Source organism: Scomber scombrus, chromosome 2 (genome assembly GCF_963691925.1).
Source record: "Scomber scombrus chromosome 2, fScoSco1.1, whole genome shotgun sequence".
In the NCBI taxonomy this organism is placed as follows: Eukaryota; Metazoa; Chordata; class Actinopteri; order Scombriformes; family Scombridae; genus Scomber; species Scomber scombrus.
The window spans coordinates 16,369,029-16,395,622 of NC_084971.1; the positions used below are offsets into that span (position 1 = coordinate 16,369,029).

General features: G+C 39.9%; 3 protein-coding genes across 6 annotated transcripts in view; all 3 read left to right on the plus strand.

The window, feature by feature from the left end:
* Positions 1–1,425: 1,425 nt before the first annotated feature.
* Positions 1,426–5,924, plus strand: s1pr5b (sphingosine-1-phosphate receptor 5b). The gene is made up of 2 exons (XM_062429545.1): positions 1,426–1,482; positions 2,969–5,924. Exon 2 carries the CDS (start codon positions 3,192–3,194, stop codon positions 4,419–4,421), a length of 1,230 nt encoding a protein of 409 aa, XP_062285529.1. The 5' UTR covers positions 1,426–1,482; positions 2,969–3,191; the 3' UTR covers positions 4,422–5,924.
* Positions 5,925–9,438: 3,514 nt separating this feature from the next.
* On the plus strand, positions 9,439–22,916 carry keap1b (kelch-like ECH-associated protein 1b). Of its 4 annotated transcripts, none has more exons than XM_062429516.1 (7): positions 9,439–9,496; positions 12,523–13,786; positions 14,642–14,887; positions 16,419–17,095; positions 18,309–18,514; positions 19,214–19,396; positions 20,269–22,916. In XM_062429516.1, the coding sequence occupies exons 2-7, from the start codon at positions 13,481–13,483 to the stop codon at positions 20,523–20,525; spliced, it is 1,875 nt and encodes a 624-aa protein (XP_062285500.1). In that variant the 5' UTR covers positions 9,439–9,496; positions 12,523–13,480; the 3' UTR covers positions 20,526–22,916. The 4 variants fall into 4 exon arrangements, with proteins under 4 accessions (XP_062285500.1, XP_062285492.1, XP_062285517.1 ...); XM_062429508.1 differs by having other exon boundaries at positions 9,449–9,496; positions 12,531–13,786; XM_062429533.1 differs by lacking the exon at positions 9,439–9,496 and adding an exon at positions 11,104–11,194.
* Positions 22,917–25,248: 2,332 nt separating this feature from the next.
* si:zfos-323e3.4 (volume-regulated anion channel subunit LRRC8C) overlaps positions 25,249–26,594 on the plus strand; it is a 4,234-nt gene continuing 2,888 nt past the window's right edge. Inside the window, exon 1 of the mRNA XM_062433399.1 lies at positions 25,249–25,389. Within this exon, the coding sequence (XP_062289383.1) occupies positions 25,249–25,389 (141 nt within the window). The remainder of the gene's footprint in view (positions 25,390–26,594) is intronic.

A 26,594-nucleotide genomic window follows, 5' to 3' on the forward strand; every position in this document is an offset into this window, starting at 1 on the left:
TTTGAATAGTCAGTGTAACGTATTAGAGGAGCAACCGGATAAAGAGCAGGATGTCCAACTCTCAAAGCATTGTGGGTAAGGGAAGTTTCTTGAATTTATGTATCATGTGTGCACAGTACAGTATGGCTGCACAGGACCACATTTACATCATAGCAAGCAATAACTTTGAAACATGCAACAAACCAATAAAGGTTTTATTTGATTTGAGGCTTATAAAACTTCCCTCTCACCTCTCCCCTACTTTGTTTTGTCCTGAAAAACCTTCTGCAGGCCCTGCAGGGGAGGTTTTGCAGGTGACACGCTGAAGCATGTCAAAGCATGCTGAAATGTCACTGACAGGCTCTGGGAACTGGGATACCATCATTACTACATAAACCATGTGAATCAAATTCACTTCACTTCCCTGGCTCCTTAAGTAGGGGTTGCAGAATTGATAATCGTGGGACCAATGAATCTAAACTCTAATGAACCGAAGAAACACAAAAGCTTTTGTCTACATTTCACTTGGCGCAGGAAGAATTGCTGCTGAGACACTTTTTTTTTCTCAAAACCGGTTCTTCCAGCAGAATAGCAACAAACATTTTACTGCCCTTTTATTTCTTTGGAAAGTTGGAAAGTGATGTTTAATTAGAATGCACAAACTCCTTGATAGTAAAGGCATTTTTTCATAATTTACTATTTTATATATTGTTATCAGACCACTCCATGGTGTTGGCAGTTTACTTTGCAGTCTTGCAAATGTTGCACATCAGTAAGACTCTTCTTTCCAAGCTGGTGACCTTGGCAACATCTGTTTAGCAAGACGACTGTGGGTGTCTTTTTGTGGCATTTGGTATTCTGCATATAGACATCATACATTTTAGGGAACATCTGAAAAGGAGGTGTAAATAAAGTTTTCTTCAGATGCTATTGTGCTGTCATTGCAAACAGAAGAAAGGAGACTTGATGATATCAGGGAGACTTTATTTTGACATTAGACTGTTGATCAGTGACATAATGTGAGACATAATGTGAACTTTGAAATGCAAAAAAAGTCTCAGCTACATCTGTTACAGCAGAGTAAGCACAACCACTGAATACACTGATGGAAATCAATAGATTCTAATATTATTATTACTACAGTTCCCCCTCATCTGCCAGCCTTTTAGTTTAACCTTTTTTTTTTTTTTTTTTTACTTTTAGCATGGTATATCTGTCCGTGCATGCGGTGAGAGAGGGCGGTGAGAGAGAGAGAGAGAGAGAGAGAGAGAGAGAGAGAGAGAGAGAGAGAGAGAGAGAGAGAGAGAGAGAGAGAGAGAGAGAGAGAGAGAGAGAGAGAGTTTGGGTTTAGACCAACCCCCTTAGCTGTTGCATGTTTCAACTAAGGTCCTACTTCAGTCGCTCTGCCGTGTCAGTTTGACTGTGAATCACTTGGTGTTTGGATTCTCTTCTCTGAAAAGCAGATGAAGTGCCAGATAAAAGCAACGCTACAACAATTTCCAGGTAATTTCTTTGTGGTTCATCTGATGCAACGTTTGATAAAAGATGCTATTACTGGAAAATCTATTTGGAAAGTTTTTGATATGGTTGCATTTGTACTGTGTGTATACAGGACAGAATGATTGCATTTAGAGTTTAAAGATTGTTGGTGATTTGTGCCAATATAAATACTTTAATGTTTAAATGGCTTTTATGGGAAAGAAAGACTTCAATGACTTTGGAAGCAAATTTAAACTGATATTGGAGATTGTAATATATAAAGAGCAATGCGGGGTAGAAAAGCAAAAAAAAAGTAACACATTTTGACATATGATGATTATCTGCATTCAAATGCAAAGAAAATATTTTTTTTTAAAGAAAAATCATTATTCTAAGTAAAGATGTTGCTGAATGCAAATATAACATACTTTTTTCACAATCAGATCACTTCATAAACAATCTGAAACTGGGATACTGGTATTGATTAATGATCTTCACTCACATTTTAATTGGTGGTGTAGACTGTTTGTACAATGGAAGAACTTCACATTCAGCTGCTTGTGCCCACAAGGATAAGTTACATTAATTTCCCAAATGCTTGGCAACAGATAGAACGGACTAAATTCTCCCAGCCATTTGTTAAATGTTAACATATGACTCAAGAAGCAAGAAAACATTCCCTCACACGGCAGAAACTCAAAGGAATGCAACTGTAATCACTCCTGATTATTTTCAGTAAAACAGTATCAGGAAAGATTATTGAACCACAACCTTCTGCTTATACATGGTTATTGTTTGTAAATGCTGTTTCTGTCTTTTACATTGAGGGTTTATGTTTAAACCACATTTGCATGTGGCTACTTCAAACACACCTCATATACACTGTGAAAGTGAACCGGTGATGTTGGAGGGGAAAGCAGCTGCATGTGTGCCAAATGAAGTGCACATGTTGTGATGGTTCATGTCTAACAACATTTCAGTGACCGACATACACTTTAAACACATTTAGAGAGACTAAATGTTTGTTTGACATTCCCTCTGGCCTTTAGTATCACATTCTGCCCTGTAAACACAAGCAGCAATAATCATTCATCTGTTTTAACAGATGCCAGGATGCCATGACTGTTGGTTAATTTTCATATCATCCCACTAAAATGTCAGATGAGAGTGTATGCAGTCAGTTTATCTACCATTGGGTAACATTTGGTTTCCTGCATATGTCTGGGCAGGACATAGAAGCTATCAGTTTCTCCATTTACAGCCCACACTTTGCTGATTCATGAATTTTGACTCTGAATTTTGACTGAATTTTTTGTGGCTAAATGCACAAAATATCAGTATAATGTAACTGAAATGTGAATGCTCACTTTGTCAGTGTATTAGCACGTTAAGACTTTGATCAGTTTATGTCAGATGCTTTCAAGTGATTCATGGAGGGTTAGGGTCTCAACTGTGATTCGCCAATCTTCCTATCAATCATTTTTTCATGTTCTTTCCCCTTTTTTTGCAGGGTCTGAACCTTCTAACAGAGCTCAAGAGCACCCACTTCTGGTGAAACTGATATCATCACTCATCTGTTGGATTAAACTGTATCAACTTCATAAAATCCTTCCACGTACTAAAGGAACATTTTTTTATACTTTGATAAATTCCTCTCAGCTCTTACTACCAAAATTATGTTAACAAAAATGACTTTGTGGCTGTAGCAGAATACAAGAAAAGCAACATCAAGCATGGAGGCTTCAAGTTCTGCTCATATAGGGAAGCCCACCACTACAACCATGCCCCCTTTCTCCCCTACACCCACCTCTCATGGCTACCTGCAGTTCTTCTGGGAGTACCAGGACAATTCTGTCATTGTGGAGCATTACAACTACACGGGCAAGCTGCAGGGAGACCGCTACCGTGAAGGGCTCAAACCTGAGGGCATTGCATTCCTGGTGGTGTGTCTCCTCATCGTCCTGGAGAATGCAGTGGTTCTTCTCGCCATTTGGAGGAACAAGAAGTTCCACTTGCCCATGTATTACCTCCTGGGAAATCTGACTCTGTCTGACCTGCTGGCTGGGATAGCCTACATGGCAAACATCATCATGTCTGGACCCTATACTTTGAAACTGACACCGGTGCTGTGGTTTCTCAGGGAGGGAGGGGTCTTCATCACTCTGGCTGCTTCTATCATTAGTCTGCTGGCCATTGCAATCGAACGTCATGTGACTATGGTGACTATGAGGCCATACCACGGGGCAAAGCGGGGAAGGATGTTGGCACTGATTGGTGCAAGTTGGGCCCTTGCAGGGTTTTTGGGGGTCTTACCAATTCTGGGATGGAACTGCATCCACAGATTGGACCAGTGTTCAACAGTCCTCCCACTTTATGCCAAGAGTTACATCCTATTCTGTGTTTCTGTGTTCAGTGCAGTGCTCCTAGCCATCGTGGTCCTTTATGCCAGGGTCTTCCGCATTGTCCGCAGCAACACGCAGCGTCAGAGGATGGGCTTGTCAGGCAGCATGAGAAAAGGATTGGCGAGGAAGTCACAAAAGTACATAGCCCTTCTCAAGACAGTCACCATTGTGCTGGGTGTCTTCATTGCATGCTGGCTGCCCCTCTTTGTCCTCCTCCTCTTGGACTTTTTCTTCCCCACCCGCAGCTGTCGCTTGCTCTACAAGGCTGATTACTTCCTGGGAGTAGCCATGGTCAACTCACTCCTCAACCCCATCATATATACTCTGACCAGCAAGGACATGAGGAGAGCTATTCTGAGGCTGCTCTGTCGGCCGTGTCTCATGACCAGAGATGGTCAGGTGAAGAAGATTGGGATGCCATTCCTGGAGTGCAGTTTCAGTAAAACCGAGGTGGCCTCCCAGAAGTTAGAAGGAGGACTAGAGACTACAATCTCCTCTGGGAATGTTATCACCACCCCATCTCCCATTAAGGCCCTCTATCCAAAACTATTCAAGTCCTAAGGACGTAGACTGTCTGGCTGAGTCCCTAAGAGCCTGGGTTTCTTACTAAACAGAGGACATGTAGCACATCTTTGATTTCTGGTACTCTTGAATTTGGAATTTGTATGAAATATGGAGGCATCTAACACATACCTGCACCATGAGTGGTGTAGTTACAACAAAATAACAGTATCAGTGAACTTCAACATAAGAAGGAATACGAAACAAAAGGCCAGGAGGAAGCCACTCGAATGTGAACAAGCAACATTTGTATGTGTATATGCAGCCTTTCCTTAATTAATTTGCACTGAAATACCATCATGAATGGAGAAGCAGCCTTGGACTCAGCTTTCCTGTTGAACTGTAGTTTGTATCAAAGTCTGGAAGGACAAACACAAAGACTCTTATGACTGAAGAGTACTTGCTGGGTTAATTTCCCTGCCCTTTTTCTTATTAAAGTGCCTTAAATACAGCACAAATACATCCAATGTGCACTGTGTAATTTGTGCATCAGCAAACACCTGGATTTGGCTGGTTCAAAGGCCCAGGGTGTGCTAGATTTGCTATGATAAAATTGCATAGAACAGTCCACACATATCGGTGTATATGATGCAGGGAGAGTTACAGGGTGATAAAAGGAAAGAGAGAGGTGGCACTCACTCTTAACTCTGCCAGAGAGCACAGAAACTCGATAAAGATTGCTGTGGTATAAATGTGGTAGGGAGGGAGGCACACAATTAAAATCCCCCAGTTTTGAAATGACAGATGGTGACATATGGTTAAGTTATCTGATGCTGAGTGAATAGTTGTTTGGGGTTGTTGTCTGATTCTTTTGAAATGTCCTTCTAGCATCTGCAGGAAAACAGCAACAGCAAATACAACATGTTGTTGTTCTTTATGTGATTAACTAACAGATGTGATTATTTGTTTCCATCTGTCACCACATGGTTAGACAGAAACCACATCAGCTGCCATTACATCACTTGTAAGTATAAGCCCAATAAATTATGTTAAAGATTTATATTTCTTGCATATAAAGTCGCAGATGTAAGTAGTCATCATCTTTCAACTGCAGCAGCAGTTTTAAAGACAAGAATGTGCTTGCACTTGTAAGGTAAATCATGTGGAATCAGGGGAAATTAATCACAGTGCAATTATTCCATTACTTCCCTTTACTATCCATTATGTTAATACAACATTTCTGGTTATAGTTTAAGGTACTGAATATGTCTTTTTTGTTATTATGAATGAGTTTGACGCCAGATTTTTGTACAAACGTTGTTTTTTGTGTGCAGTCTTTCAGGACATAGATTTACAAATGAGACAGTGAGCTTTTTTGGTACTGTATTTTATGTAGTGAACTTTGTATTTTTGTATTTCTGAAGTCTTTTCATAACATCTGCATTGTAAATTATATCAATTTTGTAACAGCAAACGACTAGCAAATGTTACCTTTCTTTTCATAAAAGAATTAAAACACTTTCTTGAATGTTTCTAAGGAGTTTATTTTCATTGTGTGTTGGAAACTGTACATTCATGTATGTAGTGTGTATGTCTCTTCGTGTAGCTGAAGTTGTGTCAGTGAAAGAACAGTTTTTTGAAGAAGCACTACAGGAAATCAGCCCCCTTGTCTCACATCTGGTAATAGCATTGGCCTATATACTGTGCGCCTCTGCAAGTTCCACATGTGTCAGGACAGCTAAAGAGCCACACAATGCACCTTTTATTCAAAGACTGAACACTCAATTTTTCTTTTTCCTTATGCCGTCAACCTGTGGGTGAGACTGGCCTTCACCACACTCCTGCAGTCCATGCTTGTCATGGCTAAAACAGAGAAAGATCATATATCATAGGAAGGACAAAGTGAGCATACTGTTAATTCAACTTTGCTGTTGTTGCCCAGTGCTGAAAGAGACATTGCAGTTCTACTATGGGGTGCAGTTCAGGGGAACTTTTGTAGGGGTTTTATTTTGAAGTTTTGGCTCATAGATTTAAGAGAAACTGCTTTGTGGTGTGAGTATTATGAATGCAACAAATTCCAAGGTTGGCAAATGTGAATGAAATCTTGATGTGCTTTATTATTTTGCAACCATGAATTCTGGAGGATTGCCAGAGCTCATAAGATATCTTTCAAATCTAAAACTATAAACATTACCAAACCCGCCCAACTGTAACACAGGTGTGACGTAAGGCAATTATTTGTAGTATGTTAAAAACAACTAGTAATCTATTTTTTCAATTTCTATTCAGGTACATGTAACCACTCATCACACCTCTTATAAAACCACTATGACTCACATTCATTCTTCAAGAGTGGTGTCAAACTGGCAGTCTGACAAAGTGTGTAGTTGTTTCACTTTTGATTTAACCCTCAGTAACAACATGTAGAATAAATGGCACCACATGGCGCTGGGATACCTTGGATATTATTTACAGGTGTTTTTCCAGATGTTGGCTGTATCCAGAGCTGTGCCTGCTGACAGAGGTCAACAAGAGAGGGGATCTTTCCCATCCCCCAGCTTCCTTCCCTCTGCTGAAATACAATAAACTGGGCTGACTTTATGAATGGAAGTCATAAACTCATCTGTCCTTATAACTACCACCAGCCCCGACAGACTTATGTTAGAGATGTACAGATGTAGAGAGAAAGAAGACATGGTGTATTATATAGCAGAAGATTACAAAACTGATCCTAGAGCAATATACACATGCAGCCTTAACCCTCAGATACATGAGCAGCAGACAGACAGCATGACGCTTGTCTAAGACCCGAGACTAAGTCACCTAATTCTTCTGATGGGAACGATTCACACAGTTAGGACAGAGGCATTGCACAGCTGCAGAATCATAAATGAAGGCTGATTCAAGATTTGTCATATCATATCAAGGATTTTTTTCATGACTGTTGATGCCTCACAGTCAATTTCATGGGGCCATGAGCCTGAGGGAGTTGAGATTCAATCTTAGCATTAATTAATAGTTGAATCAGCAATGAATCCCCAGCTATGGGGCAATAATCTGATGAATAATGTTTAAATATTTGTGAACTGTCTAATTACTGTTGATTCATTTCCAAATAATTTAAACTTGTTTGCAGTGGCTCCCAGTTAAAAAACACATTTTTAAGTACTTACTGTTGTTTACGGATCTCTTCATGGTTTGATGTCTTCTAACTTGTCCAATCTTACAGTCCATCCCTACACACCTACTCGCTCACTATATGTTCCTATGATGCCTATCTACTCCCCCCTCTAGGTTTTGCACTATGGGTGACGGGACCATCAGTATGGCTGGCACTAACCTCAGGGTCTGCAGTGCACATGTTTTTCTTCTTTAAAGTGGCAACTGAAAACTCGCCTGTTAAGATTGGCCTTTGGTGCTTAATAATGTGTACATTATGAATGTATTCTTGTATCTTTATGTATATTTAATTCATGTTGCAGTTGTTTTATCTTAATATGTATTGACTCTCTTATTGGATTTGTAAAGTCATGTATGTCCTGTATGAATGTGTTATTATTATTATCACTATTATTTGACAACATATATTTTTGAGCCTGGTCTTTGCAGCTGCAACCTCACAGCTGTCTTTTGGTGCCACCTTGTGGATGTAAACTAGTATCGAGTATACGGCATGAATACTGTACTGACCTGAATTACATATTTTCCAAGAGAGAGAAAAACTCACTGTCTCTGCCTGCAGCATATTTCTCTCAAGCAGCTGTACTGTAGGACACTTCACAATCATGGATTTTTCTACAGAAGGAAACAAAAAAGGTGACATATATGTATAAATGAGGAAGCAACTAGGGGTATGAGGTAATTTGGGGATATTATACTGTGAGCCCATGATACTGTGAGTCATGATGTCAAAAATTAATTTGCTTTTTAATAATTTTACTGAATTTGTGTAGCACACTTTCTGTTTGTAACTGTGAATTACTTTTACTTTCCTTATTAGAATAACCGTCTCAGCTACTAAGTGTTGTGACAAGTTTGTAATGTTGGTGTCATTGACATTACTTCAGTGGGTGTGATGTTTTCATGTCTAGGACCCCCTGACTTCTTGGGCAGAGCTCAGACCCACTGTGTCTCAAGCACAGCTGCAAATATTAATTCATGCTTTCATATTGTCCTATCTTGACTACTCTAATTCCTTTTTCACCTGTCTCTGCAAAAAATCCCTGAACCGTTTTCCAAAATGCTGCTGCTAAACTCGTGACTAGGTCTTTCAAAAGGTTTCATGTGACACAGACTCTGCTCTTCACTGGCTCCCCATCAAATTCAGAATGCAATTCAAAGTTCTTGTGATCACCTTTAGAGCTTTGCATTGGCAGACATTAAAGATCTAGCCTACTACAGCCCTATGTCGTCAGCAGGTTCCCAAAGTCTTCTGATCAGGATGTGCTGGTTGGTCCCAGACTGAGGCTTAAAAACATGAGGGACTGTGCTTTTGAGGTTGTGGCTCCTAAATGTTGGAGCTCTCTCTCAAAGGATTTAACATCTGTTAACACCTTTAAAAAGCAGGTCAAGACTTGCCTTTGTGTATTTTTTCTATTATCTATTTATTCTGTTTTTTCATTGTGTTTTATGTCTGTATGTATGTTTTTGCTTCATATCCATGAGATTTACTTTTGCTTTTTTGATATTTTATTGCAGAAAGTGTATGAAACCCATGACCAAAAATAGTCACAGGCTACATTCTGTCATTGTGTTACTTATCATTATATATTATACTGAAAATAAATGACTCCCCCTTTTCCCTTTTTTGCTGGGGACCCATTGCAACCTCTGGAGGTCCACGGACCCCACTTTGAGAAGCCTGCATTATTTACAAGGTTTGATTGACAGTTACTGGCAGGCTTCCAATAGTTGGGTTTGCTTTTTCTTTCACGCTGAGGTCTCCTTCTCAATAAAAGCCTCACCCCTCGGGACGCCGTTACCAGTGAACGGAGGCGGTGGGGGCGGGCTCTTATTGTGAAGGCGAGGGGAGGCCGGCACAATGCTTAGTCACGGTGAGTTACAGCTTTCCCCCCTCCTTCCTATATGTGGCGCACAGCTCGGCACACCGCGATGGAGCAATTGAACTAGACTACGTGAGTTTCTTTTATTAACTACAGATTTAAGGTGTCAATATTGTTGTGGTCGAGCTGCTCTGTTGGTACGTTTTAAAGTGAGGAGGAGCCGGTAGGAACATGTTTGCTTTTGTTAGCATGTTTGTGCTCGGCTCGGCTCACAGCCGCTACGCTAACTTGCTGTCTAACGTTATTATTAGGAGCCTGCTTTGCTGTCAGCTCAATTTCCGAAAGGTTTAACTTGATATTTGTGGTGTCTCCGGCTGTTAGTAACGGATACGTTGAGTCTGTTGTCGCTAAACCAAACAGAGGCTTCAAGTCGAGCCTGCCTCACCTGTGTTACCCTTATTTTCCGTGCGTGCCCCGGGTTATTTTTTATCAGAACAAGCGCAGAAATGATGACCGGTAGAGACGGTGCTTTGTGTGTATGCGTGTATAAAAAACTCTGTGTTGGTTAGATTGCGCGGAAATCCAGTCCCAGCTGCGTTTATGTAAGGACTGGCTTCACTTCTGGGTCATGTTTTGGTACATCCAGTTCCACTGTTTGCTCGTTGGAGAGTTCAGGATGAGTCACTGAGGAAAGCTCGTTGCCAACATGCCCGTGAAACACGTTAAATACATTTGTTTCGCTCTCGGCTCGTCTTCGGTTGCCTCTTTTTGTGTCCCTAAAAATCTCCCACACTGCTGTATAATGTCTCCTGACGTATGAAACTCTGCTTAAAACTGTTAAAGTTTGAATCCCTCGGGTTATTGGGCAATCCGCGCTGAATGGTATCCATGGATTGCAGGCCTGGACTGTGGTTCCCAAACTGGGGTGCAGGGTCTATCAGGGGTCATTGAAGTTGTCTCAGAGACTGGTAGTTTAATGTCATTGTTTTCACACACTCTGCTAGAACACTTTTTCAGAGAGTGTATAAGGATGTGTGTTTGGTTTACAGGGTTCACTGTAGCCACCGATGTTAGTGATATTTTCATTATAGGTTAATCTGCTTTCTCAATGTTGTCAGGTAATTAGTTATGAATTGTCAGAAAATAGTGCCTAAGGTGATGCCTTCAATCCAAAACCCCAAAAAAGTCAATTAGTTCTCAGTCATATCACACCATCCAAAGCAGAAAGTTATTTAAATTATGAAAGATTATCAAAAAAATTGTCATCAATCGGTTCATTTATCGATTAATCCTTTCAGGTTATGTCCAGCAGCAACAAATATCCTCATGTGTCAGCTTGTGCCGCTCTTGAAGCTGTTTTCTATATTAGATTATGTTTTCGATTTCGATTGCATACCTGGCTGAAACTGTCACACTGTTTATTTGTTGCAGGAAACATCAGAGCTATGAATCAGATGCAAGCTCAGATTCAGGGATACTAAGAGCCTGTTTGTCAGTAAGCGGTTTCTGTCTGCCTCTCAAAGAGAGCAAGTTGAGCAATATGTTCTCCTTTGAAACTATTTTACCCAGAAACCTGGAGGGAGAAAAGCACAGCGGTAAATCAGAATCGCAGTGTTTTTCATATTATGGTGGGCTTAACTGCTGGCCGACTGCATTCATGACGAGCTCCGTGATAGCCACTGACGTGTCACCATCTGGTGAAAAAAGGAGAGAGAAAAAAGGCCCGGGCATCTTTAGTGTTTTGTTTCGCTTCATCTGATAGTTGGACACAAAAATCTTATTGCAGAATAAACTGGCCAGTGCAATGCGTCCCCCTTATCACCACCTCAGGTAATGATTACTGCGCCTGTATGTATGTGTGTGTGTGTGTGTGTTCACAACTTATGGGTGCATTGTTATATAACTCTGAACGCTCACAGCTGCATTGTTGCTGAGTAACTCTGACTCTTCCCGATCAGAGAGCAGCAGACAGATAATTAGCCACAGCTGACTGTGTCACTATTACAGTAGATTCATAAGCTGTAAAGGAGAAGTTCAGCAGATGGAGAACAGAAGCATTATTTCCACAGCATGCCTCTCGGTCGTTTTAATGGTGTGCAACAGTGCAAATGTCCCTCTCTGTGGACCTGAGCGCACTTATTCCCAAAAGAAGTATTCATTTCCAAGCTCGTCTGCAAAGCTCCTGCTAATGTTATCATCTGCTGCAGTGCATTTGAGGTTTTAAAATGAAAGTAGCCCTCGATGCTGAACCAGAGATGTTTGTTTTTTTTGTTGACATGTTTTGTGTACGTGTGTTTGTTGGTCAGAATCACTGTGAGCATGCTTGGGTTTTGCTGGCTGGTGTTGCACAAACCGTTCCCTTTGTGCCAGCCCCCCCAGTTGGATTGGTCACAGGACAGGGTAAAACACTCAGTCATGCTGGCCAGCTAAACTCAGGCCTAATTTAAGTCACTCAAGTGTCCTTCAAACAACCATCACTCCCACACACGCACCCCCTGTTTGTCTGTTTTTGCCAATATTGTATTTCAGGTTCAGATGTGGAAGTTTAAACTTAACGTTTGTTTGAGAACGAGATTAAATCTTCTTATCAGACACACTTTTAACCGAAGATGACAGGAACAGTGTTTTGTTTTTGTTTTTATTATGATCAGTGAAAAGCAGGATGCTCATGATGAAAAGTAGAAAGCTCCGACCCCAGTGAACCGCACCAGGAAAAACAGACCATGGGTGTGAGAACATAACGTCTCTTTGCGTAGTAGATAAAACTTTGCCATGTAAGTTGATACAAAGCGACCGATGCTGGGGCATTCATTAGATATGACGACGCATTTGTCAGCATTTAGCAGATGAGTGCATAGATGTTTTTTGATTGTGACATTTATTTTCGGCAAGATAAGGCAAATTTATTTGTATAACACATTTCAACAACAAGGCAATTCAAATTGCTTTATTTAAAACAAAAATGCATCAACAAAGAATATAAAATAAAAAAATTAAAATAAAAAGACATTTCTCCCGTGGGAGTCAAAAAAGGCTGCCATCTCATCTCTTCTTAGATGTTTAGACATCATCACAGGTTTGAACAGCTGAAATATTAAAGACTGACTGTTTCAGCAGCTACATGCTTCCTCACTGTCTCTCTCCCTCTTTATTTCCAGTTCTCCAGTTCTCCGCAGAGCCAACAGCTTCCTAGTAAACACAGCGGTGTGAACAAATTCCTTAACTGGGCGATCTCAAGGAAGGGGTCTCCGGAGAAAGCCACCTAACACCCATCCCCACCCCTGCCTCTCCATTTCCAAGTTACACTTATGACACTTTTGGCGCTCAACCTTCTTTTTTTTCTCAGCAAACCTTGCACTGCCTCATCAACAGTATCTGACTGTGCAGCCCTCTAAGGGGAACGTTTAATTATTGCATCTATAAAATGAAGCAGTTTTCTTGAGCAATCAATATGCAAGACTGTTCTGATCCAGCTGTGTGAGTCTCACAAGCATTTAAGTTCATCTTTATTTTTTATTTTAAATTTTTGAGTCGTGTTAAAGTTGTTTGAGCAATTTGTTGTCAAAAACCTCAAAAAAAGAGACGGATACTGCAATAGACTTTTTGTCTTTGTCAGAATTGATTGACACTGTTGACAGCACAAACGGACGAACTAGACGTAATTCCTCTGAGTCTTGTTGGACGTGCTTGTCTCTCGCTGTAATAAAAACTTTCAGTGCCTGTTATTCTTTCACAAAGTTTACCCTCGGACAAACTCAGAATTTCTTAACTCAAGACATTTTGATTATGATGGAACTGCAACATGTGACAGTACAGCCAGCCATGACTGACAGCTCGCACAGAAGTCTCTAGTAATGCCATAACGAGCGGTATGGCTGGACTCAAGTACTGAACAGAGCAAGAAATCCTCATGTCCACATAAATCAGATTCAAACTCTCAAAGAATCAGGCATACCCAGGAGAGCCCTGAGATTTCTGTGAAGCTGTCTGCCAAGGTCCTCAGCTAAAACTCTTCTTTTATTTTACTCATGCCTGCGCATGGTGCAAGGATGCCCCATAACGCTGCCCGCTGTTCTTGAGAAAAGAGAGAAAGGAGGAGGAGAGAAAGGGTAGGAAATGACAGAGTGCCTGACAGAATGCAAAGCGCTGGTGACTCCGTCCACGCGCAACGGCCACCGCGTCTTCAGCTACACGCTAGAAAGCCACACGGCAGCCGCCTTCGCCATCATGAACGAGCTGCGTTTGGAGCGTCAGCTCTGCGACGTGACGCTGCGTGTGCGCTACAAAGACCTGGAGGCAGTAGACTTTGTGGCTCACAAGGTGGTGCTGGCCTCTTCCTCCCCGGTCTTCAGGGCCATGTTCACCAACGGCCTGAAGGAGTGCGGCATGGAGTTGGTGCCCATCGAGGGGATCCACCCCAGGGTGAGTCGGACATCATTTTTTCTTTACGGAAATGTCTGTTTTATTTTATCTGATGTGCCACTTTGCTCACAGCCCATTAGACATGATTTAGGATAGTGATTGGAGTTAAGTGTTTTTATACCAAAACATCATTACATTACATTTATTTTGAGACATCCTGATACTTTATTTAATATGAACAATGTTTTAAAAAATGTAAACAACAATAACAACAATATTCTGGTTTCCAGCACAAAAATTTATGTTTACAGTACTTAAGTTAAAGAGAACCACTATTCTTCAAACACAAACCTCCGCTGATGTTTAAGGTCTTCCATTGTTGCCATGGCAGCATTGTCCTTACAATCCTTTGTTAGTGTGTTTTAGGTGAAGTCTCAATCTGTTTCAAAAAACATTTAAATTATGACAGTGGTTTGGTGAGATAGATGCTTCCAACGGCTTTGAATGTAGTATTATACCAAATTATAGTTGTCATAATAAAATGGCAACTCTATCAGTAATTCTCCATTAATGAGATATAAAAATTGGTCACTAGTTCAATGTGAACTGCTGTATGAAATCCTTCCTTCAAAGCACAATGTGTACTGTTACAGTGAGGAAGCGTACACACTGAAAAGTACAACAAAACGTGGCCGAGTACACTTAGTTTGACCTCCTTTACTTGCGCTGTGTTTTTACTAAGTTTACATTGATACACAAACGGATACAGTACCACTAGTTCTTTTTAAAGATGCCGATCTGTGCGGCCCTTTCTGGGAGAAATAAAGAAAACACACAAATCACAAATCTTTTTTGCCATCTCCCATTAACTTTTTCCTCACCTCACGTTTTCCTTTGTCTGTCTCTCCTGTTCAGGTGATGGACAGACTGATAGAGTTTGCCTACACAGCCAGCATCTCTGTGGGGGAGAAGTGTGTGATTCACGTGATGAACGGCGCGGTCATGTACCAGATAGACAGCGTCGTCAAAGCCTGCTGCGACTTCCTGGTCCAGCAGCTTGACCCCAGTAACGCCATCGGCATCGCCAATTTCGCAGAGCAGATTGGCTGCACGGAGCTCCACCAGAAGGCCCGCGAATACATCTACATGAACTTCAGCCAGGTAAAACTGGAACAGCATTTCTCAATGAAAGCTCTGCCGGTCTGTCTGCTGTCTACATTGTCGCAAGACTGCTGTCAAAAATATCACATGGAACTTGGCAAGGTGCCTGTACAGAAGTGGCATTAAGCAGGCCGTGCCAGGTGCACCTGAAAATGAGAGCTGCTTCCTCTTCCAGTTTAACCAGTCAAATAAATTTTAATGGCACCATTTAGCGGTGATTCACTACTGCATAATATAAGAGCTTGAGAGGTAACAGCCTTGTAGATATATGCATTTATTTTTTTATTGGTGACACAAGACAAAACATAACCGGTGACTCATCATAGTTAAACGTGACAGAACACAGATACAATGTGAGTAGTAGTAAAATAAAAAATTATAATAAATATAAGGGGTGTTTAGGAAACAGAGAAGAAAATAGGTAATTAAATGTTTTCTGTACGTTAAATTTTAATCAATGAAAAGAAGCATTAAGAAGCGCGGCAGAGGTGCTTTTATTACCCACAGTGACAAGTTCTAAATGTGTCTAAAAGCTCATGACTGAAAAAGAAACAGATTTATATTTATAACTTTTTTCTTTTGGGCACCTGGGACTCGTGTAAGTGTTCGGCAGCGTAAGCAAGTGCTGTTTCACTTGTTCCATTGTGGTTTCTGCTGGTTGACTTTTCATGCTCACTCACTGCCTTTGAGCGAGGACAGTCATGTTATGAGTCACAGTGAGTGTTGTGTGGGTTTACGTGTGGTTGTAGCATACCTTACAGCACAGGATGTTAGTACACTGCAGCATAAAATAAATAAAAGGATCCTTGATATTGACACCTGATAAGATTGGTGGGAAGTGGAGAAGCTTACTAAGTCTGTCGTGTGCATACTTGCCTCTCCAAAGATTTGGATTGAAATGTCAGGTTGCCAAATGTCCTTGCAATTCAGCTCGTCTAAATAAGCCTTATCTTGCCACCATATTGTCTCCTAAATGTTTTTGACATTTGACCAAAGTGTTTAACAGAAGCACAATTTTCTTTTTGGTTTTATTTAAGCGGTTTTGTCAAAGCAATTCAATTTTTCAAGCAAAAATGCCCTAAATTTGCTAGTTATAGCTTCTCACTTATGATTTTGTGATACTTTGTCTTATGAAGTTTTTCTGAACATAGTATCTGAATATCTTGGTTTTCGAACATTCAGTAAAAGAAATTGTAATTGGCATATTTCACTCTTATATTTTGCAGACAAAACAATTAGATTATTAAATTGGCTATTCTGAAATATAGCCATTGCACCAGATATCGTGTGTCAAAACGCCAAACTGTCAGTCAAAATTTGTGAATCAGAACTATAACCAAAAAATATGTCAAATCTTGACTTCTTTCTTCAACATATTTGTTTCAATTCTACTTTTTTGTTACTAAATGTTTTCATTACTTTTTGAAACTTAAGTAAACTTCTGATTATATTATTCTTTTATTTTTAATACACAGCTCCGGACTTATGATATGAAAATGTCTTTTGAAAGTTTTATGCCTTCTGTTCCAAGGTGGCGACCCAGGAGGAGTTCTTTAACTTGTCCCACTGCCAGCTGGTAACCCTCATCAGCCGCGATGAGCTCAATGTGCGCTGTGAGTCCGAAGTCTTCCAGGCATGCGTGGCCTGGGTGCGCTACGACCGAGAGAACCGACGACCGTACGTCCAGGCCTTACTCCAGGCTGTCCGCTGCCATTCCCTTACCCCCAACTTCCTGCAGGCTCAGCTCCAGTCTCTGGACTGGGACCCACAGTGTAAAGACTACCTTGCCCAGATCTTCCAGGACCTCACCCTCCACAAACCCACCAAAGTCTACTCTTGCCGAACCCCTAAGGTGCCGCAGCTCATCTACACAGCGGGAGGCTATTTCCGTCAGTCCCTCAGTTACCTGGAGGCGTACAACCCCTGTACGGGAGCCTGGCTGAGGCTAGCTGACCTGCAGATACCCCGCAGTGGCCTGGCAGCCTGTGTGATCAGCGGCCTTTTCTACGCTGTTGGTGGAAGAAACAACGCACCCGATGGCAACATGGATGCGAATGCATTGGACTGCTACAATCCCATGAACAACTGTTGGCTGCCGTGTGCACCGATGAGCGTTCCCAGGAACCGAATCGGAGTTGGTGTCATCGACGGCATGATATATGCAGTTGGTGGATCGCATGGGTGTATTCATCATAATAGTGTGGAACGGTAAGTGAGTGGATAAAACTAACATGATTTTATATTTGTATGATCAACAATTCCCTGAAGAGACTTAAACCAACAATTGATTTATCTTTGATGAGAATAAAAATATGTAACACCAATCGTATCCTTTAACTAGCATCAGGTGCATCTGCTTTTAGTGGATTTTGACTTGTGCCAGGTTGTTTTCAAAGTCCGATTTAGATAGTTTGTTTGTCAATATGTCTGTGTTTATGTAGTTATAAACTAGCGACAGGATATGTGATATGTGCTGAGGTCATTTGTAGTACCCGTCTATGCACTGGTCTGTTTGCATGATTCAGTCAATGAGTGCCCTGAAATTAGGAATCAGGTAACTTCCTGGAAATTGACTGGTTTGTTCCACTTCCTGCTATATATTTTTAGTTCACACAACTCAACAATGCGGAAGTTTGAGTGTCCAGTTAAATATTTTTTCACTGGAGATTAAAATCTAAACCGATTAAAATCTAAAGAGTAAATAAATGATGTCATGGCAAATAAATTGATGCTGTTGTTCTCACTCTGAGCCAGAGGAACCTGTTGCCACCTTGAGTTGACTACCCAAGCTCCTTCACACAGTTTATAATTCACAGCTGCAGAATAGCTTCTTTTCAACAGGCGTCCTGAACTGTGAGCCAAAAACAACATAAATTTTAATGAACAGCAAGCGGCCGTATGATGTTAGGAAGGCAGCCCATCAAAACTTTCCACCAACAAGTGTTTAATATATTTCCAACACAGACAGAGACCTGTGGCACAATCCTTAACTTGTCAGGTTGTTTATAACACAGTGAATTATGTATTCTGTTGAAAATGTACCCAAACATTTGCTTCAGTAAACGGATGACGCAGACAGAGAGTAGTGACATACAACAAATATTAACCAGGCGAACCACAGTGAAAGTGAAAAGTGTCTCAGGTATCTTAAAGCCTGTGTGATGACTCAGAGAAAGGATGCGACTAGTCAGGGTAGCAGACTGTGTCTGCTCTAGTGTGAATGTCCCATGTGTCTTGTCCTCTCTGTGGAAGCTCATCACTTGTAGGTGAAAAGAGGCAGATGGCACCACCATGACTCAACAAGCACATGTTTGCCTGCAGCTCTCACGGGGCCAACCGTAGGCACAGCTGTGACAACGACCGACGTTCCATACTGGGAGATACTGAAGAAATAAACAAATGTGTTGCTCCTACTCCATAGGTATGATCCAGAAAGGGACCAGTGGCAGCTGGTGGCTCCCATGTTGACACGACGTATCGGTGTGGGTGTAGCGGTCATCAACCGGCTGCTTTACGCGGTGGGGGGGTTCGACGGGGCCAATCGGCTCAGTTCCTGTGAGTGCTACAACCCAGAGAGGGACGAGTGGAAGACCATGGCCTCCATGAACACAGTGCGCTCTGGAGCTGGTGAGGAAGAAATAGAAAGCTATTGAAAAACAAAGCTTGGAGTGTTAGGCATTGTATAATTGGCCGTGCAAGTTTCCATCCATGTTTTCAAAATACGAAAGGCTCCTTATCTGCTTCAGTAAGGCCCCCAGTTTGTGTTAGTGAGATCAAAAGAGGGATTTAAACCAGACAGAAAGGGCGCCATGGTAGCCAAGTGGTTTAGACACGTCATATAAATGCAATGTCATCGAAATGTTTCCAGCCAGAAACCCTTGTTGCATGACTTACTACAAAGCTGTCCGATAAAGGCTAAAGACTTTGAACAATTTGAAGCAATATTAATCACCTACTGAGTCAGAATTAAGATATAACTTCATTAAAAGCATTTATCTAAAGGGCAATCTATACAGGTGTATCTTGTAATATTAAGATATAAATATAACAGCAATTAAAAAGATACTGGTACAGTACAAAGATGAATCTTTTACTATCCTGTATAAGCATCATGTACATTTACAGATTATATATCCATTTATCACCTCCACACACACTCCAGTATATCTATGTAAATGACAAACTACTGCACCAGTGTAACAGTATCACATTATCAAAGACCGAAATACACCTGGTATTCAGCCAACTCTGATTTACAGCATGCTTAGAGTATATTCCTTTGTTGTAAAATTATATTTGAATAAACTAAACTTTGGCTTCTTCTAGGTGTGTGCTCTCTGGGGAATCAAATCTTTGTGATGGGTGGCTACGATGGCACCAACCAACTGAACACAGTGGAGTGCTATGATGTGGAAACAGATACGTGGAGCTTTGCTGCCTCCATGAGGCACCGACGCCGACGCAGTGCTCTGGGAGTTACTGCATTACATGGACGCATCTATGTCCTGGGTGAGTACAGACCATAGACTGAGACACCACAGACATCAAAGTGTTTTTACACCACAATAACTTTGGAAATTGAGGTTTGTGGTCAACTGCTGTATTTGTAGGCTTGTGGTCTAACTTACTTTTTACATTTTTCTTCTCTTTGAGATTATCTGTGGATATGATTGTGAAATAAGGTGATACTCATTTTATCGCAGTTTATATGTATTTTGCCCTAAAGCAATACAAAAACTATTAAAACAAGAAAAGAATGGGGACAATTAGTCAATCATAAAAATCTGCAACTATTTTTATACAAGTAATTTTTTAAGCGGAAAATGCTCAAGTTTCATCTTTTCAGTTTTTAGGATTTGCTGCTTTCTTTGTGATATGTGATAATGAACTGAATGTCCTGATGTTTTTGGACTAATGGACACAAAACAAGCAACATGAGAAAATCAACTTCACTTTGAGGAAATTCCTCTTTGTCACTAGTTTCTGATATTTTATAGACAAAACAGTTAATCTTTCAAACATGTAAATAATTATCAGATTAGTCAATAATGAAAATAATTGTTATTTGCAGGTCTACACTCTTTTACATATTGTTATAACTAAAGAGGATAAACTGGGAACTTTTTACTGTCAAACAGTGTTGAGTGTTTGAAAGTGTTAGTCTTGTATCGCCAATCGATTCAATTCATTAGCTGATTATTGTTACAGGTACAACTAATAATATTAATGATGATTTCATTGCATTTATGTAAGAGGAGGCCGTCTCTAATGTTTTGAGTTACATATGTTTGACTAGTTTTAATATTCACACAGAGTAAAAATTGTGTATAACTCATGAAGAAAAATGACTTTCTTACAAAACATCATCATTATGTTCACAGGAGGTTACGATGGCAACACTTTCCTTGACAGCGTGGAGTGTTATGAACCAGAAAAGGACACATGGTCAGAGGTTACGCACATGACGTCTGGGCGGAGCGGCGTTGGTGTGGCCGTTACCATGGAGCCCTGCCAGAAAGAACTGCCTCAGTGTCAGAAATCTGAGAGAGAAAGCGGTGTGATGTCGCAGTCTGCCAATTCTGGGTTTGGCTCTCACCACAATCAGCGGCACAGCGGGGCTTTTAGTAAAGGCACATGAGGTTCACAGCTGGACCCTCCCACTTACACAGGCACACACCTCAACTTACCTTAGTCTTCCCAAATCGAAACAAAGACGCTGACAACAGAATAGAAACAGACGAGAGCTGAAACATAAAAGTGCTGCCTCACTGATTGTAGAGATGTGAATTTAAAAAAAATAAAATTTTTGTAATTCTAATTTGCAAATTCTGCATTGATACTCTACTATACGTCTGCAAAAAACTACTTTAAGTATCAGCATTAGACCTTCTGAATCAAGTTTGACCCTCAGATCTGTCAATCCAGTTCTCAAGAGCTGGAATAAAAATTTTAAGTGGTGAGTTGTGTTCTGCCAGATCCAACAGACCTCAGTCCGTCTGTGTGTTCAGGTCCAGCATTCAAAGTTTAACCATCACCTCCCAGATCTGACCTATGGGATAAAAGGGCTGCCTATAAAAAAAGGCCCATTTATTGGCTCAAAGAGTCATCAGGGGCTCTTTATTTATATTTAAAGAGCAACGCAAACAAAAGTTAAATCTGAGGGGAGAAGAAATAATTTAAATTATCTCATCATGTTTTTAAAAAAAAAATAGACAAAAAGTAGCATTTGTAAGTATAGGCAGAAGGGTTCAAAGTGCCATTACAATGCCTGTGTGCATTACTGTCATCAGTCTATTGTTTTGAGGTGCTTGTGTTGGAAATGGACTGTCACTGTGTACTGTGGGAGTTGTTGAGGTGAACCCAGACAGCCAGATTAAATTTACTGAAGACATTGAGCCTCATGCAAGAACATTTTTGTATTCTTATGTGAAATTTCTACTACGTTTTTCCGTGAGTGTGTTTCACTCAACAAACAATGCACATACTCATTTTAAACTGCTTGTTTCATCCTGATGAATGCCACGTGTTCATGAGTAGGTGGTGTGTTCCTGATTTTTAATCGTTGCATCCAAATTTCCATATGAGGCTACATGTTCCGCTCCGTTTTTGGAGATGTTTCCGTCACACTATTGCGCTTACAGTTGGGCTGTCAGAAATCAGCGAATTGGTTACAAATTGTGTTGGTAGTTGCATCAGGATTCTAGAAAAACATAGAAAACAATAAACTAAAGCTGTTAGTGCTGAGTCATTGCAGAGCCATGCTAGGACCGAAATAAAGAAGAAATGGTTTGATATGGAATTACTATTGAAAATGCATGACTAAAATGAGAATATATTTGATTTCATACAGTAAATGGCCACATTGTCTGGTCTTATAACAGACCCTGAGGCAGCAGCTGTGATGTGAGGACTGAGACAGTTTTTCAAGCAACCACTGAATTGTTGTAGTTGTCATGCCAAAATATGCTAGTAAAATCTTAAGCAAAGACAACTTTAACAAAACCTCTCAGTAAACTGGCAAACCAGAATGTGGATCACACAGATACGGCAAACAGGATATTATTTTGCATTTAGTTGCATTTCCAAATTCCAAACCTCTCCTTAATTTTGTTCCTACTTAAGTGTAAGAAAACTTCTGACTTCAATAAATATCTTCATACGAATGCTTCTTGCATGAGGCTCAATGTCTGAAATGTGAGTTCAGGTTTAAGAGAAACAGGACCTGCATAGTAACAAATGTGTCCTAAGCCTCTGGTAGGTTCATAAAATGTGGATTTTTGTGGAGAATGTTTTGGCATGTTGAGCATTGCCTCCTGTTCAGCTGTCAGAGAGTCCGGTCCATTATAATGAGCATGTGGAGTGCCAAGAGAATGAAGAAACAGCTTGTGACTGGGTTTAGAGGAAACAGAATACTGTAGCATTTTTTAAAAACTTGGATTCAAACATCTCACTGAATGTGTTTTATAAAAAACACTAATTACTGACACAATGGAGAACCTCCACCTGCAGTCGACTTTTGGGTTTCACATCCACCAGACCTCAGAAACAGAAGTGACCATGTTTGTGTATGCTAATGACGAAAATTGCTTAAAGAAGTGTATTTGTAACAGCAATTTAAGCTACAAAGGTTTTTAAGTGATGTTTTTGTACATTGATATTCTAAGAAATCTTGTACAGAATTTAAGAGCTCACTTTTTTATTTATTTGTTCAAATCCTTTGGTTTCTTGTTCCTCTAAACTGACATCAGCTTTGTATTGAATTGGACTCTGGTGTTGTGTTTTAAATAACTAGCATGCATTGTAACTAAGTAGAAATGCCTGTTAATGCTAATTTTGGATGTCTGTAAAAATTTGCTTCACTTCGAAAGGGATTTTTTCTTTTTCTGTCAGTAGTTGGAATGGAAATAGATTATTTAAAGTCTGCTTTGTAAATGTTTTTCCAGCAAAATACCCTGTACAATAATACATTGTAAAGTAAAATATATGTTTATTGTACTGCTCTAGTCATGTAATGATTTTCAGTTGTTAGTTCTGGAGAGTTGTCATCTTGTTATTTTCATTCAGCCGATAACCTCAGGAATGTATATTTGTATGTTAAACGTCTACCCAATGTGGTTTGTGTCCAGACATTTGAGTCATACATTTAGATGTACAGTTTTTTGTAAGCAGCAGTGGCCACTGGAGGGGGCTGAAACCCTTTTATACTGAACATAACCGTTACCTGTTTACTGTCATCGTATTGCATAACAACAACTCAGTGTCACAGATTCAAGTCAAAAGTCATTAAGTTCACACACAAGTTTAAATTTTGTTCATTTCAAATGAACGTGGCAAGCGATGCCACGTATTTAATGGACCACCCAAGATATCTGCCAACACATCTCATTTCCTTACTGAGCCCGGCAGGTGGATGTGACAGACCATTATTAAATTATCCAAGAGGAAAACTTCCCTGATTATGGAGGCTTAAGGGCAAAATCCTGCCAAACAGAAAGGCCACAGTGGTGCTCGACAGGAAAGAGTTGGTGAAAAATGCTGAGCTGCAGTAACAACCACAGGAAAAAATTCACCATTTGACAATTTTCAGATTTCAAATGGAGTTTGTACATTTGTAAACTTCTTTAGACAAGACTATTGATGTAATCAACCTTAATCCGTAAATTCTCCAGGCCAACAATAGAGGTCACCCAAAACATTGGACCCTCAACAAACCTTACCTATGTATACCAGTAACACAGTATTACTTCATGAGATAAAGAGGGAGAAAAATCAATGTCAAAAAAGCTTTTGATACTGGAAAGATGTGGAATGATAATAATTTAAAAGTGCCCTTATAGCATGCACCATCTCCTAACTTCAATATATTTGTGTTCAGATATGAGATCAACAGCTTGAACTTGGACTGTGGGCGTTTTTATTAATTGGAAAACTTACATTCGGATATAATCAAAGGCGTAGTCATCCACACAACTGTTTTTTGTATTTGTGTTGGCAGAAATAGCCACAAGAAGACTAAAGGCAACCTTTTTTATTTATTTGTTAACGTATTGAATTGTTTTACCGCAATATAAATCAATATGGTCCATTAAAACCACAGCCCTTTTTAATGGACCATGAAACACAAGAAACTTAAAAAAAAAAAAATTAATTTACATCATATAATCACTTTGAAAATAAACAAAATAACATTAATCAACAGTCAGCTACATGATATATGAGTGATACTCTTCACATATCTTTATTCCGCTGTCTTCTATCTACTTATTTTAAGCATATTTTTCTTTTTACAGATTAACAAATTATGGGCAAAATTAAATGATTAAGAAATGAAAAAAAGCTTACTTTTCAAACTTGTTTATAGTTCTTGAAGGACAAAAGTGTGCTGTGGCAGCACTGAAATGATAATCAATGAAGAGATGGATTACAATGTATTAATTTACTAATGAGGCCCTTAAATCCTGCAGGATCCTTGTTTCATTTCTGTCCTTTGTAAAGTTAATTTGTGAGCTTGAGTCACTGAGGAATTTTTAACTTGAAAATCCTGTCCGGATATGCCGTTTCCTGCCAGCTTAACACCGGTGTGCTGTATGTTTTAACATGAAAAAAGGCTGTCGAGTCCCACCGGACACCAGTGGATCCTCTTCAGACGCAGGTAAGTGAAATTCACCTGGATAAAGCTGAACTTTGCGGCACAAACTGAAACTTTAAGTGACAAATTAAAACGTATTCAGAGTCAGAGGCTTTGAAAATGTGACTGCACAGCTTTGTAATTTTCCAATAATATGAAATCCTTTGTGACTTTGATGCTGAAATGTCTCTATTAATCACATAAATACTTTTTAGAAATACAAATCACAAAAAAACCACACTGAAACTTTTTGCTGCTGCTATGATTTTTCTGTTTGTTAACTCGTGTTAAATGTCACTTTTAAACATCACACTAGGAATTAAGTCATCTAATTGTGTATTTTGAATGTTGTAGTATAATTAAAGGGGGTTAAGTTTATATATATATAAATATTCTAATAAGCCTAAATGTAAAAAAAACAAGTGATCTCAACCCTGTCCTGAAACAGAGATACTTTTTGTTGTCAGACATTGTTGCCAAACGAGTTCCTCCACTTTGCACCCACCTCCACAACAGGGAGAGGTTGTTCATTCATTCATTCACTAATAAACCTGAATATTCACTTCCTGCGATACATTCTGTTGGTGCATCATGTGTCTTTTTGTGTCATATAACGTTAAAACATTTTAACAAGATGTTCTCCAGATATCACATTGTGTAAAAAGCCTATTTTAGCCTCAGTCTTCTCTTGTTCGCATTTCTTTTCTTTCATCAGTGTGGAGCAGTTGCCAGGATGATCCCACTGGGTGAATTCAGAAACCTCGGCACAGAGCAGTCCTCACAGTATCGTGTCCTGAAGCCTTGGTGGGATGTTTTCTCAGAGTACCTGTGCGTTGCTATGCTTATGATTGGAGTCTTTGGGTGCACCTTGCAGGTGAGGCGCCTACAAACCAGCCACTTTATGATCATGAGCTCTTAAATCCTTAAATGTTAGCCTGTGGGTGGACACAGATTTGACAAAATGATTATTTCTAACCTAACCTTCCCGAGTAGAATTAAAAAATGCAAGAATAACAGAAAATGTTGTCCCTACGTCTTACAGAAATTCCTGCGTTATCTGACCTCCAAGCCAGGCAAAAACACAGATAGTGTAACTGAACAATCTTGTGTCTCCTGACCCACTTAAACAGGGATTCAGCTGGCTAACCTGCTGCTTAATGTGTCTCTCAACACCTGATTATCATTCTTGTGTCATGGTAAAATAGTCCAGAAGACAAGCAAAGAAATTAGTATGTAATTAGTGGGGGGTTTTTCTTTGTTTGACCACTGTTGATAGGATGGCTGTGGGAAAGGCGGATGTGTTGCTTTATTAAGTAAGAACAGGGCATTCTTCATATTAGTACAATTTAATATACAGACATACATGACATGATTACAAAGAAACAGCATGGAGTAAAGATGAAGCAGAAAAGCACTAAATTGGGTCTTGAGGCAGCTGCTGTCTTAACTACTGTCTACAGGTACGACAGTACAACAGTAAAACTGTTACATTGGAGTGAGATAATTTAACCAATTAAAGAAATAAAGACATTCCTTAAACAACCAATAGAAAGAGAGGCTTTAAGTTACTAGTTTGTTGTTGTTGTTAGTAAGAAAGAATAGACGAAAAAGTTATTAATTAAGCTGCATGACTCAATTGTTTTGCTTTCCTGGTGGTGGCAGCACATACCGTAAACACAGCACTGACATATGATCAACTTAAGAGTATATATATTTACATTCGACTCTTCAGCTTCTAAATGCTCCACTGTGAGCACCAGCTAGCCGCTCACTCTGTCTGTCTGCCGCTTTATGCTGGCAAAAATCCAAATCAATTAGCTGAAAGACCCCGAATAGCTGGCATGATAAGTAAAGCTGGGTGATAATTTTTTTGGTTTGCCAGTCAATGTTACAAAGATTACACAATCATCAATTGTTAATATATATAATTATTGATTAGAGCTACTTTAAAGCTTTGTATTGGATCAAATAAAGCATTTCATCAGATACAAAATAGAGATCTGGTGACTGTGGAGGTCATAAAGTATGCTTTATATCATTTTCATTTGTTATGTTTCTCCACTTGTTTACTGAGGTTTT